Here is a 15,453-nt window from a genome sequence, read left to right on the forward strand (position 1 = left end):
ACATTTATAATACTAATGAGCTAGTCTTAGGACCAAAATTGCTTCATAGTAGAGACCATTTATTTTGTTACTGCAGCACTATGACAACTACACAATCTTAAATAATTTAATAATTACATTAAATTATTTATCAAAATAAATAGTAGAAATTTTGTGAGTTCACCCAGAATGAGCCCAATGCCATTCAAAATAATGGGTTTTAAGATGGGCATATGGTTTTTAAGATATGGTATTCTGACAATTCTCCCAAAACAATCACCTCTACCTGTCAAGCAGAATAGGTGGCCCAGATTGAGTTCATGGAGGGTGTTCATGGAGAGAAAGAAAAAGGTCACCAAATTGCTAGAGCTGGCACCTAAGGCCCAGGTATGTAATCAAGTCAGCACATTTCTGCCACTTCCTATGGTCTGCCCTTGCTCCTCATCCTCTATGACCTCTGACCTGACACACAGCACCTTTCAACACCAGCTGTGTCATTACATTGTGGGACTACCATGTGGTGAGTGTGTGCACATTTGCTTACTCCTGAGTGCTCTGGTAGGGAATAAAGAAAAAAACACCCACAAAGTTTACACAAATCTTTGGGTTTTCAGGGATTTATGCTAACCAGAGTCGGGTGGATTGATGTGAGTGGCTAAACCTTGGCTTATAAAGGTCAGACAGTTAGAAATAGTAAGAGATTAAGGAGTCCACCACTGGTGGAATTAACATGGTCTAATTGAAGATATGCTATCATAGAAAAGATGCCTCAACACAGATAACAGATGATGGTTGCTGACTTGGAGTGAAAGGACCAGGGTATAGAGCAGAATACAATCTTGGGCTTGAAAGTAGTCCTCTTGTTTAGAAATGTACAAAACTGGAGACTACAGAAGAATAAATATATTTCAAAGGAATACATGATGATGGATAAAATATAACTTGCTCATGAAGCCACTAGGTGGTGACTGAGTACCTTCTTAGAAGCAAAAGTAGGATTACCACGCACAGCTCCTGACCAGGTCATTAGAGGCTGCTCCTATCAGAAACGCAGGGCACTAACCAATATCATTATTAGGCTGAAACATGGAAACCTAGAGCCACATGGAAATGCAGATCACCGGGATCCTGGAAAATATTGCTGAGGGTCAGGGAATACAGGAAAGGGAAGCAGGAGGTCACTAGAAAGAAAAGTAAGCCACCCTGCCATGTCCCCACTAGAGTATGGCCCAGAAATGGACTTTTTCTTCCCTGCAGCTCCATGCACCCTGCTGTGCTAGCACCTAACGGATTCACCTCGTAGCTCTCTCCCTATCCTGCTCCCCAGTGTCCACAAAAACCACCTTCCCCTATAACCTTGGTGGGTGCTTTTAATGAAAAGATCCTATGCACTGGGTTTAGCAAGTAAAAACAGGGAATTTATAAAGATAAAGCAACCATGCCGCCTCAGGCACTGCGGCTGGTACAGAACTTCAGGCTGCCTTTCTGGGCACATTCTCCCAAGCTCTGGACTAGAGTCCCCCGCTGCCAGCAGCCCTGTGGACCCCCTTCCACGTTGGAGGGCCACACTGACCCAAGTGCCTTGGATTTGGTGCAGCGCAGTCTCCCTCTTAGATTCTCGTCCTGGCTGCACGCATTCTCCCTCCAGGCCAGATGCCAGACCCCACCTCTCTTCAGGCGATCTCTGACCTTTCCATCCACGGATTGCCTCACCAGCTGTGTTTAATTCGCCAATTCTGGGTGGACGTTCATCAATTCAGCTGTTTCTTTTATCTGCTCTGTGAGAAGGCACAGGACCCAATTGTGTAGTCAGCCTCCCGCTTGTCTCCCCCTGGAAACACTTTTTAGGCACCTGCAGCCAGGTAGGCTGGAGTCTCAGTGCTTGTGGGTCCACAGCGGAGGCAGCTGGTCCCTGGGCGTTGTGGCTGTAGGGTCCTGGGAGGTATCCACGGTCTCCCTGGGTGAAGGTAAGGCTGGGCTTCTGATCACAGCAGCTCTGCTCTCCTCTTCAAGATGGCGCAGTCTCTGTGGCAGAGCTGGCTGGTCCAGGAGAGATTTCAGTGGTAGTAGAGGCTGCCCGGCCAGGGGAGCTTGGTGTGCCAGTCCTCGACAATCCTGTGGAATATAGCTGTCCCTCACTCTCACATACACGCACTCCCTGCACACCCACACACTCTCCTAACACTATCTTGCTGACTTGGATCTTCTCAGATTTTTTTATCCATCCATCTACTAACGAGTGCTTGGGCTGTTTCTAAATCTTAGCTATTGCAAACTATGAACATAGGGTGTATTCTTTCTGATTGATGTTTTGGGGCTTTTGATTATATATTTCCAGAAGTGGAACTAATCACTGGGTCAAACAGAAGCTCCATTTTTAAGTTTTTGAGGAAACTTCACACTTTTTCATAGTGGCTGCACCAATCTGCATTATCACCAGCAGTGAACTAGTGCTCCCTTTTCTCCACACCTTCACCAGCACTTGTTTGTTGATTTGTTATGATGGCCATTCTGACAGGTGTGAAGTGACATCTTATCGTGCATTTCATTTGCATTTCTCTGATAATTGGTGACTTTGAGCATTTTTTCATGTCTCTTGGTGCTCTCCTCTTTTCTCATTGTTTTTTCTTTTTGGTTCTCTGATTGAGTGATTTTTTTCCTACCCAGTCTTCTAATTCACTGATCTGATCTTTGCCTTTCCTTAATCTCCTGTGCATTCCTCCCACTGTGTTTTTTATTAGTGCTATGCCATTCTTCATAGTTACTGTATATTTTCTCATGCTGTTGACCATCTTTGCCATCATTACCCTGAGCTCTATGTCTGATAGATTTCTTATATACATTTCATTTAGCTCTTCCTCCGGAGAATTCTCTTGTTCTTTCATTTGTGGGGTATTTTTGGTTTTGTATTCCCATTTTGGCTACCTATTTGCATTTGTGTCTATGTATTAGGTAGATTTGCTATTCCTCCCAATCTCTAGTGCAGGACAGTGTCAGGTTCTGTTTCTGACTGGCCCTGAGTGCCCTGTTTGGGGCTCTCAGCAATTCACAGCTTGTGGCTCCCTCTGCTTGGGCTGGGGGCCTTTGGAAATGACCAAGATGTGCACCAGGGTCTGGTTTACCTAGCCCTCATCCCAGACTTAACTCAGGCAAAGATTCAAAGCCTCCAGAGCGCCTCCTCTGCCTGTAAGTCTAATTGTCATTAGCCTTGATTAGCCTCAGGGTGAGAGGTCTTCTAACAGACTGGAACAACTTCCCTCCCACCTGCTGCCACCCCCAACCCCTTTCCAGGCGGGGGGTGGGGTGGGGGGGTGGAGGGTGTGGAATTGCCCAAATACCAAAGTTCCACCACCAGAGAAAAAGTTCATCTGCAGCATGAAGGAATTACTCAACACAGTAAACCTGGGTAGCTGCCCTCCAAACTCAAACCCCAAAGCCCCCAGTCCTGGCTTCTGCTCATTTAGCTCCAGTCCACTCTGCCCTACCTCTGCCCAAGCTCAAGGTGAGTGACTGCACACAAAATTTTGTGTTTTGGCCCTTTAAGACTGTGCCTGCATTTCCAGCAGTCTCTCCCTGGCAGATAGCAGTCTTGCTGCTTTTCACAGCCTGATGTTACATGGGCATTTTTTTCAGTTCTGGTGCTCTGGACTGGGGATCCCAGCTTGGGGTTTAGACCTTGGAGTTCTAAGTGGGAACTTCCCACAGCTGAGATATCCCTGTGGACCTTCAGCTGCTATCTATGAGAGCCCAGCCAGCACGTTCACACCTCAGACCAGTCTCTATGTGGTCTCCACTTTCCATCCTTGGGTAACAGGGTTCAGTCCAACTAGTTTTCAGTTGAATTTTCTGGGCAAATCTTCTGTATTTTAGTTGTATTTCCTGTTTGGTCCTAGGAGAGTGTCAGTGTAGCTTCCACTTACTCCACTACCATATCTATGTGTTTTAACTACATTTCATCTTCCATGTCAAAGTGTTTGTACCAGGGAGGCAGACTGCAAAAGCTCACTTCGAGGAGTTGCAAAAACCAATATCTTGTTCAGAATTACTTAAAGTGCTGGCCCTGGACAAGCTTAAGTGTTTGCACCTGATTATAAATCACATCTAGCTTCCCTTACTGAGAGTCTTACCATGAAAAAACCCCAGCTTATCTAAAAAACATACTTGATAATGTTATTGATTAACAATTTTTGCACAAGTTCCTTATATCAACATTCCATCGGCCACACTTTGAGGAGCAGAAGCCTGGATGGCTCATTTGACAGAAGAAGTAGTATTTCTATCCTGAATAATTCTATGTGGTTCAGAGCTGCCCCTCGTATAGAGAAGCAATTATTAATGTTTATTAATGATTTAATGCTATGTAAAGTGTAGTAGAGTACATGCTCCTGGCATGAAATAATTCCCAGATAATTTCTTATAATTAAAGGCAAAAAACATTTTTTACATTCTATTTATGAGTATAGGATTCATCTACTCTAAAACCTTTTACATGATTTCAACCTCCTCTCCAACCAGAGCTGGAATTTCAATCTTCAGACATTGAGTAAAGTGATTTTCTTTTACCTTCATTACAATTGAATCATTTGGCAAAGAGACTTTTTAGATACATAAAGCAATTTAATTTATCCTTAGTTGTTTAGATAAATGAGTAAAAGGATCTGTAGGCACCCCTTTTAAAATTAAAGAAAGAAAGCAGTTTAACTCAATAAATACAACAGTTTCTATATTTTATGAATTTTCAACCAAGTACAATAAACACAAATTTTTTATTAGAAAATATCACTGTTACAAAAATTAAAAATAAATAAGTTGCTGCCACAAAATTGCAACATAATATCTAATTAGCTCATTCTGTTATGGTCAATTGAGAGAAAGATGACAAAAGTGAACAGAATAAAAAAAAAAGGAAAGAGATTTAGAAAGAGGAAGAAAGACATGGAAAAGTGCTTTAGTAATGAGTTAGTTCTATGAAGTCACCAAGAGGAACACATCCTCTGACTAAAATGCTGTGTTGAGACCATATTATATGAATGCGTTTATTGTCCCTGGGGGAAGGAGATGCTCGTGTTCTCTCTGCAAAGGCACTGCTGGCAAACTTTGCTCTCCCACTTGGAACCAGAAGACCTGAGGAGCAGTGGTCCTAACCATGCTGGTCATACTTGTCCACACTTGGATGGCTGGCATCTGGCAGCACTGCCTCCGTCACCACTGAGAAGGTTCAAAGACAATGGCCAAATCAGGCTTTTCTTCTTGAAGTGCTTCTAACGCGCAGATTGTATCATAATTAAAGTACATTTTACACAACCTATAAAAGCAAACAGAGAGCCTTGAGTGATGCTCTTCAAACGAACACTCAAATTTTTTTTACCTTAACATATATCGTCTCACTTCCCTTATTCTCACACACTTCTAAGCGCTCCAGTTCTGCACTTCATACCTAACGTAGCTTTACGTTCTATTTGTAACCTTCAAGTTTGAAAACGTTTAAACATATATAAACATAAAGAGAATGGTGTAATAAATCTCCATATGGCCATTCAGCAGGTTTGACAATTAATAGCTCATGGCCAATCTTGTTTCATTTAAACACAGCATGTCACACATCTATAAATATTTCATGGTATAACACTAAATTAAGGAGATTTTCAAAAACATAATACAATGCCATTATTAAAGTTTAAAAAGTTAACAATAATTCCTTAATATTAACATATGTCTAATATGTTTAAATTTCCTCAACTGTCTAATAATTCTTATATTAATCAGAAGCCATATAAAGTCCACATGTTGCAATTGCTTGGTAGGCCTCTCATGTCTTCTTTGAAGTGAATTCTTTCTCTTTCTCTTTTCCTTGCCACTCAAATGAGAAATCATACCATTTGTCCTGCATCATTTCTCACAATCTTGATTTGATTATGTTGTGAATTGCAAGTATACGTTACTCCAAGATTTGTATAGTGAAGCCCTAACCCTCAGTGTGATGGTATTTGGATCTAATTAGGGTTAGATGAGTTCATTTGGTTGGGTCCTCACAATAGGATTAGTGTTCTTATAGGAAGAGCTACCATCTCTGCCACGTGATGACACAGCACAAGGGTGCCATCTGACAGCTCAGAAGAGAGCTTTCACCAGAAACTGAATGAGCAGACTTGGACTTTCCTTCCTCCATAGCTGTGAGAAATTAATGTCTATGCTTTAAGGCACTCAGTCTATGCTATTTTATTATGGCAGCCAAGTTGTCAAGAGAGATTGAGTGCATCTATGGACTCGCAAGTCTGTTTTGAGACTGTCCTTGTCCTCAGAATGTCCTTCAGAGCTTGTTCAGTGATCCCACATTCACCAATGTTCCAGCTTCATCCTTACCAATCCCTTCTTTTTTTCATCTATTTCTCTTAGCTCTGAGAATTTTAGCACATATGTTCCACTATGTCGGCACAAGGATGCAATGCTGATTCAAACTTTTATTTATTCAAACCTGCATTCCAGCTCAGTTCTCAGCCTTGAGGTAATAGAAAAAGGCAGAAGTCCCTGGGCTAATAGAATTTATATTCTTGGGGGAGGGTATAGATAATAAATAAACAAGAAAATAACATATATGATGGAGGTCAACATATGGAGGAAAATATGAAGAGAAGAGAAAATAACATGCTGTCCTGCTGCTTTCAATAGGTTGGCAAGAAACACACACATTGAAGATCTTTAAGCAGATAATTTAAGGATGCACAGGAACAAGGCATGTGTATATCAAAAAATGAGAGAGAGCCAAAACCTATTTGGCTCAGTGGTAGAGCGTCGGTCTGCAGACTGAAAGGTCCCAGGTTCAATTCCGGTTAAGGGCATGTACATTGGTTGCGGGCACATCCCTGGTGGGGGGTGTGCAGGAGGCAGCTGGTCAATGTTTCTAGCTCTCTATCCCTCTTCCTTCCTCTCTGTAAAAAATCAAGAAAATATGTATTTTAAAAAAAATGAGAGAGTTCCAGGCAGAGGAAATACCAAGTGCAAAATTCCAGAGAATACAGTGTTTAAGTGAAACAGTGTAAAAGGAGCAGAAGGAACAGGGTCAGGAGAAGATGAATTTGCAGAAGAAGAAGGCTTAAATCACAGAGGGTCTTGGGCTTTGCCATGAGTTTGTAGCTCTCACTTTGAATATGATAGGAAGCCACTGGAGCATGTTAATAGGAGTGAGTCCTATTTTAGTTGTACCCTCCATATTCTATGGTAATCAAAATAAATGCAGAATAGCAAATGCAGAATGCCACCATAACAATCCATTCAAGAGATGATGGTGGCTTGAACCAAGGTAAGAACCATAAAGCTGGCAAGAGGTGGACAATGAGTGGGCATGCTGTGGAAGCCAAGCTTACAGGACAGGCCGATGGAGTGGATATGCATAAGGAAGAAGAAACATCAATGGGGACATCTGGCTGACAGTTACCATTGGCTGAGAAACGGAAGAAGTAAGTTTCAAACAGAGTGGAATAGCACAGGTTTGGATTTAAACATGTGAAATTTGGAAGACTTATTAGATACCCAAGTGTAAATGTCAGAGAAGCATTTGGACATGGTTATATCATGGAGATATAACTTGGGGGTATAACACATACAGAGGAGAGCCATAAGACTAAATCATATAAATGAGGGAGAAAATGTGGGGAAGGAAAATTAGGCAATGGGTGAGTCCCAAGGATTCAGCATGTAAAGGTAAGGCAATGAGAAGCAAAAAAAGAAGACTCAACAGAAATGGCCAATAAAGTAGGAGAAAACCCAGAGGAGAGTATGGTGCCTCTAAAGCCAAGTGAGGGGAACGTCCTCTTTGGGGAGTGTGATCCTCGGGGATGACTGAAGTCCTGACACTAACAGGAAGCTCTTACTTCAAAAGTAATGAGTATCTCAGCAGCATCTTGGTGATGGAAGAGAGCTACGTAATAGTTTCAGTATACTTCACTGGCTGCATTTTATGGAATTTCTCATCTTCATGTTTCTGGATCATGCTCTTCCCATTATAAATACTCAAAAGCAAAATCAACAGCATCCCTCTGTGCCAAGACCGTTGCAATAAGGATGAACCATAGATAAGTCTAGTTGTATTAAGTCCAAGCCCCTGCATAGAAATACAATCCATTTGGCTGCTGTCATTAGACCTTACATTTCTTTTAGGAATATGGATGGAAAGTGTTTTATACCCAACTGAACCTTGAATATTCTAGATGTCTAGATGAAGTTGAATGTGTAGTTCATGAGTCATCTACCCTATTTTAAAAATATCTTTGCCCTAGCCGGTTTGGCTCAGTGGACAGAGTGTTGGCCTGTGGACCAAAGGGTCCTGGGCTTGATTCTGGCTCCTCCCTGGCATGGGCTCTGGTAGGGGCTCATGAAGGAGGCACCAATCAATTTGTTTCTTTCACATTGATATTTTTCTCTGTCTTTCCCTCTCTCTTCAACTCTCTCTAGAAGATCACTGGAAAAAATATCCTTGGGTAAGGATTAACAAAACACCACCAACAACAAACATATGTTCAATACCTAGGCCAGGCCCAACTTCACCCTGAGTGCAAAAGAACCATCTTGGATTTTGGTAACTGGCCAACTTTCCTTAGAACTTGGAGCCCTGCCCCTCAGGTCTCTGAGGAGAGCACTTACTGGAGTCTTTTTAGGAGGCAGCCCTGTTGTTTCAGCACTTCACAGAACAGCATGACTCCCAGATCACCCAAGTCATTGTTGCCCAGGTTCAGCTGCCGCAGGCTCTGGTTGGAGGTCAGAAGTGTGGAAAGATCCCAGCAGCAGTGTGAGGAGAGGCTGCAATTGTCTAGTCTGCAAGAAAGAGAGTGATTCAGATAAAATGTTCCCTTCCCTTTCTCCAGGTCTCCCAGATCTTAGCTGTAATATTTCAAACAAAGGAAAAGTGAGGGATGAATTATTCCAGCTTGGAATAATTATATGTGTCATGATTATTCTGCTCTTCTTTGCAGATGAGATTATTTTTCCAGTCTACTGGAGTATCCAGATCCAATTAGCAATAGCACTTTCTGAATTGATGTTTCCTAAATTCTGTCTCCTCCAAAACTTCCTTAAAATATAAGAGCCATACCACCCCCATTCTTTTGTGGTGGAAAGGTTGGGGTGAAAGGAACTCATCATTACCTTTATATCATCTAGAAATAGAATTCTTCCCAGTCCCATGATTCTGTAATAAGCCAAGCCCTCAGAGGACACCATCACTTCTTAGATACAGATTATCTCGTCATCACTTACTCTATACACCCTTCCTCTTACCCACTATATATTCTGACATCTCAGCATCACTTTAATAAGCTAAGGCACTTACTCCAACATCTGAAGCTTGCAGTTGGGGTGCAAGAGTCCCTCACACAGTAGATTCACCCCCTTGTCTCCAAGAGCATTCCCCCGTAGGTAAAGGTGTGTGAGATTCTGGTTGCCACTGAGCACTGAGGACAGAGCTGGACAACAAACTGACGTAAGGCCTGACTTCACCAACCTGTAGAAGAAATAGGAAGAAAATTCCTCAATGTCCAGCCTTCCTTGGACATTGCACAACTATCACACCACGGGAACCTCATCTTATCTGAAGAGCTGCATCCTACAACATAAAGCCCAGGAGCTAGAATCACAGATATAACCTGGGGAAAGCACAAATCCCTGTCTCTGGCCCCATAAAAGAGACAAATGATGGTCTCAGCAGATTGACTGAGCCAGATTGACTTCACAGTCCTTCTCCTTCTTACACATATTCCCTCTGGCCATGCATGCTCCTCATGACCACTTCATCCAGAAAGATATCTCAGGCCATCCCACAACATTGCAGAGACCTGCCTTATTTGATTCTTACATCAACCAGGAAAGGTCGCAGTGCAACTGTATTACATATTTCTTTACAGATTAGAAATTTGAGGCTCATCAAATTATGTGTTTCTCCTAAGGTTAAGGAACAAGTGTATGGTGGAGAGGAAACCTAGACTTAAGTCTTCTGGAGGCATCTCCTATCAGCTGCTCCATCTGTCCATGTCACACTGCCTTCTGCACTATAAGGCACTCCTTAGATTCTAAGGCTTAGAACATAAAGCCCTAGCCATGCATTAAATTCAGTGGAATTGATGTTTTTTATGTACTACTTTTGTGTCATGTATGCTTACTTTCTTACCCAACAAGAGCATGGGGGCTCTGAAATAGAGATCCCTGTCACTTCTGCATAGAATTTCAGAGGCTGATATACAGTATATATGTAGAAAGGCACAGCTACGAGCCTTCAACAAGGTCTTGATTAAAGATCATATCATGCAATCATATTTATTTCTGCTATTAATAGAATTATTAACCATCACGTTTTTTAAGCTCTAAAGTCTTAGAATCAGAAAAAATAGAAACACAGAAGTCATTCAGACAGTATAGCATGAACAGATTACCTAAAGCTGTAGTCAACAAACTGTGGCTCACGAGCCACATGCAGCTCTTTGGCCCCTTGAATGTGGCTCTTCCACAAAATACCAAGGCCTGGGAGAGTCTATTTTGAAGAAGTGGCATTGGAAAAAGTTTAAGTTTAATAAATTTGGCTCTCAAAAGAAATTTCAATCATTGTACTGTTGATATTTGGCTCTATTGACTAATGAGTTTGCCAGCCACAGCCCTAAAGGAAACAGAAGTACTTATCTACTCACTGTCTTTATCTTCCCATGACTCAGAATGAAAAAGACAGAGTAAGCAAAATGGAAAGGGAACCTAAGCCCAAGAAGGACAAGTAGAAGCAAGGCAAGTTTCAAGTAGCTTCTAGTACATTTTGTCTCTAGCTATGAAGAATTTCATCTCAGGGTACTCAGTGACCATGCAGAAGGGATTTGCAGGCTTGGTGCCTGTTATAGACCTAATGTTTGTAACCTCCAAAATTCCTATGTTAAATTTGTAACTCCCAATATGATGGTATTATGAGGTGAAGTCTTTGAGAGATTTGATTAGGTCTTGAGGGTGGAGCCCTCGGGATGGGATTAGTGCCCTTATAATAGAAATCTGAGAGCACTCTCACTCCTATGCTACATGATGACATAGTGAGAAGGTGACTGCAAGCCAGTAAGAGTCCTCACTAGGAACCATATCTATAGGAGCCTTGATCTTGTGCTTCTGGCCTCTGAGACTTCAAACAATAAATATTTGTTGTTTAAGTCACCCAGTCTATGGTACTTTTCTTTTCTTTTTCTTTTTCTTTTTCTTTTTTTTTTTTCTTTTTTTTGAGAGGGACACAGGGAGAGGGAAAGAGAAATAGTAATGAGAGAGATATATATCGATCAGTTGCCTCCCACACACTTCCCAATCTAGAATTGAACATGAACCTAGGTATGTGCTTGACCAGGAATCAAACACGTGACCTTTTGGTGCATGGAATGACACTCCATTCAGCTGAGCCACTCTGGGCAGGGCTATGGTATCTATACTAATAAAAGAGTAATATGCTAATTAGACCAGATAGACTGGACGTCTTCCGATCATCCTTCTGGACAAAGCCATGGTGCTGGGGACCAGGGCAGAGGTGGTTAGGGGCAATCAGGCCTGCAGGAGAGAGCAGTTAAGGGTGATCAGGCAGAAAGGCAGAGGAGGTTAGGGGTGATTAGGTTGTCAGGCGAGCAGTTAGGGGTGATCAGGCCTGCAGGGGAACAGTTAGGAGAAATCAGGAAGGCAAGCACAGTGGTTAGGGGTGATTAGGCAGGCAGGCAGGTGAGCACGTAGGAGCCAGTGCACCTTTAGCCCAGCCTGCATCCTCTCCTATCCAGGACCCCTTAGGCATCCCTCTCACAATCTTGGACCGCTGGCTCCCAACCACTTGCCTGCCTGCCTGATTGCTCCTAACCACTTCTGTCTGCCAGCCTGATCACCCCCTAACCACTCACCTACCAGCCTGATCAACACCTAACTGCTCCCCCTGCTGGCCCAATTGCCCCTAACTGCTCTCCCCTGCCTGCCTGGTCACTCCTAACTGTCCTCCCCTATAGGTCTGGTCGCCTCCAACTGCCCTCCCCTGCTGGCCCAGTCACCTGTAACTGCCCTCCCCTACAGACCTGGTCACCCCTAACTTCCCTAACCCCAACGCCTAACTGCTCCCCTTGCCAGGCTGGTTGCCCCTAACTGCTCTCCCCTGCTGGACATCTTGTGGCAGCCATCTTGTGTCCACATGGGGGTGGACATATTTGACCACATCGGGGCAGCCATCTTGTGTGTTGGAGTAATGGCCAATTTGCATATTACCTCTTTATTATATAGCATACCCTTTGAAATTTCTGGGTAACTTGTAACTTCCCTTTTTCTGGACCCCTTGAGGCACAACCTAATATGCTGGGTAACAGAACAGATACCACAAATTCATTCATTGGTATCATGTTAATTGTTCCTACACCCACTTAAGTATCATTTTACTTTTTATCCAATCCCAGGGGTTTCCCTTCTTTGCTTTCTCCCACCTCTCTAGTCTATCACCAATGGATTTCATGTAACCCACCTACGTCCCTTTCCTTTTATTGCAATGTATAAATACAGATGTAACTTGCCATTCTCTAGAGCTTTATTTCAATTCATTGAGGTACTACTTCCCAGCATATGTCAACAGTTTGGCTCAAGAAACTCACAAGCCAAAACTGGTTTGACTCAGCGGTAGAGCGCTGGTCTGTGGACTGAAAGGTCCCAGGTTCGATTCCCGTCAAGGGCATGTACACTGGTTGCGGGCACATCCCCGGTAGGGGGTGTGCAAGAAGCAGCTGGTCGATGTTTCTCTCTCATCGACGTTTCTAGCTCTCTATCTCTCTCCCTTCCTTTCTGTAAAAAATCAATAAAATATATATATTTTTTAAAAACTCACAAAAATTCTTTACAGGTTTCTATGGTTTTTACGTTAACATTTTGGTCATCTTATAAATTGCAATATTGTACAATCTTTAATGTATATGTGCATAACAAGAGAGTCAAAATATATGAGGCAAAAACTGATATAACTGGAAGGAAAAATGAATGAATCTACTATTGTTGAAGATTTCAACACCCTCTGTCAGAAATGGACAGATCTATCAAGCAGAAAATCAGTAAAAGCCTACTTAAATTCAATAACAGTATCAACCAATTAGATGTAATTGGCATCTATGGACTATTTCATCCAACAGAAGAATATACATTCTTATCAAGCTGTGGATGAAAAGGGGTCCACATGCTAATCTGACTAGCTCAGAGAAGGCCTGTGTGGTGCCCTTGTGAACTCAGAGACCTAAAGTAACCACAAAGGATTGTATAAAATTAAAACTTGTTTAACTAAAATGAAGTTTATGGTGGGTAGTCATGTTCTAGGCTTGTATCTTCCCCGACAAAAGTCAATCTCCATCTTAACTGAACCTGCTATTTTTTTTTCATCTACAATAACATATTGTTGGAATGTCAAAGTAATTGTCCTTTTTCCAGACTCTGCAGATATAAAAAAGAAAAACACTATAATTAACATGGGAAATTGTGCCTCCAAAGCTGGAAACTCCTAGACCCTCCAGCCCTCATTAATACTCTTTTAAAAAAAGCCTTTATTTGCAAGTGCTTTACCTAAATAGGAATATTTAACTAGAAAATAACCTAAAAATGGCCAAAAATCAGTTGCTGTCTTTGGGTACCTAAATTAGTATTTTGCATGCAAAATTTAGAAAAATGCTGGCTCTAAGATTAAACTGGATGAATGAATGGGAAACATGTCTTGATTTAAAAATTAGAAGCTTCTTAAGAGAAGCACAGAAAAAATTATTTTAAACAACAAATTAGTAAAAAAAAATTTTAGAAACTGTCTCTGAACTATTATTCTGAGACTAACAAGTGCTTACACCCTATCCTCCCCTTCTATAGCTCCTCCACTATATCTTTTGCTCCTGAGCTTCCTCGTCCGAACTCGCCCTTTCCCCTCCCTTCTTTCTTCCCCTTTGTCTCCTCCACTACTGACTTAGGGGGGAAAATGTGAACAGGAATTCTAACAGCTCCCTTTAGAAAAAAACTGCTGTCAGCTAGAGAGGAATCAGCAATTGCTCCCAATTTTAAACGGGATACTGATGGGTTCACAAAGAAATTTAACTGTCAGAACATGTAATCCTGGCCATTCTGGTTTATTCCAATTAATACACCAACTGGTTTCTGAGAGCAAGGCAACAGAATTACTAAATAAGGTATGGTGTGAAACTGTAAAGGTGTCTATTTTTACTGTAAAAGGCCAGGTCACCATAAGAAAAATTGTAGAAAACGAAAATGAGACTTACAAAGAGAAGACAACCAAAGCAAATATAGGGTTGCTCTGGGGACTATGGGAGGGTATTTCCCCTTCTCCTTACTAAGAACTCAAAGCTCCAACCATCCAATTCTTGAGCTTGGCTGTACCATGGGTAATGCTCAGAGCCCTGTTGGACTTATACTCCAACAGATGCATGCCACCACTCTAGTCTCCTGTCACTAGAACTTTGCACTGGATGCTCATTCTATAGAGTAAACTTCCCCCGCCCCCTCTGTATGTAATCTGCATGAGATTCTATGGCTTATTGGGGACGTCTCTCCTAATAAATCTGGCATTGTGAAAGACACAAATATGTGTGAGAGACTCCTTTGGGGGATGTTCCCTTGCTGAATTGTCCACTTGTGCTTTAAGCCAAGTGTATTGCTAATAAAGTTGCTTGCTTTGCTTCCTTACTAAATTTTCTTACTTTGCTTTAAACACTGCTTTCTGTCACTGGTCTAAATTCTTTCTCACAAGCATGGCAAGAGCTAAGGAGGAGTGAGCCCCTCCAATTTGAGTGGCTCCTTGGTGCAGTGACTAGAATCGATAAATCACCTGCCTTCACTTTGTCAGGGATGCAGGAATGCAGTAAGTTTTGCCCCTAGCCAGTTAACCCTTTGTGCATGCATGTTAATTTTCTTGGGGGAAGGGGCATGAGCAAAGCATAAGGAATTAGGCAACTGGAATAAAGTTATGTCCATTGACAGATATGAGGGGAAAGATGAGTACATTGGCTTGCCTAGGATCTGAAGAAAAGAGGCAAATCCTCCCTCCTGTTTGAATTTTCAATGTGCTTATGTGGGTAAGAACCTTGCAGAGATGTCTGGGGTTGAACCATAAGACATGCAGGGGCCTCATAGTGACTTCCATTTCACGTGTAATTAACTGGCTGGCTAATCCAAGGATGCACAAATAAGGGTTGATCACCAGTGTTCTGAGCCCTCCAGCTGTGTTAGATGCCCTGGAGAGGACCTGAGATATATAAGGGAGTGTAAGATGACCAGAAAGGTAACAGCTTCTGGGAGCCCTACTCACGAACAGCACACAGAGACCCACCACCTCTAATCACTAGCTCATCTGTTCATAGACATGACTGCTAAAGGAATTAGTTTAAGCTACAGTTTAGCCACTAAGCTGTGAAATTCTCTGTTCCATCAGGATTTTGGCCTCTATATCTGCATTTATAG

The 15,453-nt window shown here is 42.2% G+C and overlaps 1 protein-coding gene across 1 annotated transcript in view; it reads right to left on the reverse strand.

The window, feature by feature from the left end:
• Positions 1 to 4,727: 4,727 nt before the first annotated feature.
• Positions 4,728 to 15,453, reverse strand: part of NLRP3 (NLR family pyrin domain containing 3) — a 32,088-nt gene continuing 21,362 nt past the window's right edge. The window contains exons 7-9 of the mRNA XM_036450433.2: positions 9,305 to 9,475; positions 8,620 to 8,790; positions 4,728 to 5,284 (exon numbers count right to left, since the gene is read on the reverse strand). Coding sequence (XP_036306326.1) covers positions 5,182 to 5,284; positions 8,620 to 8,790; positions 9,305 to 9,475 — 445 coding nt within the window. The 3' untranslated portion in view covers positions 4,728 to 5,181. The remainder of the gene's footprint in view (positions 5,285 to 8,619; positions 8,791 to 9,304; positions 9,476 to 15,453) is intronic.

The sequence above is a fragment of the Pipistrellus kuhlii genome, unplaced genomic scaffold, assembly GCF_014108245.1.
Source record: "Pipistrellus kuhlii isolate mPipKuh1 unplaced genomic scaffold, mPipKuh1.p scaffold_m20_p_21, whole genome shotgun sequence".
Taxonomy (NCBI): Eukaryota; Metazoa; Chordata; class Mammalia; order Chiroptera; family Vespertilionidae; genus Pipistrellus; species Pipistrellus kuhlii.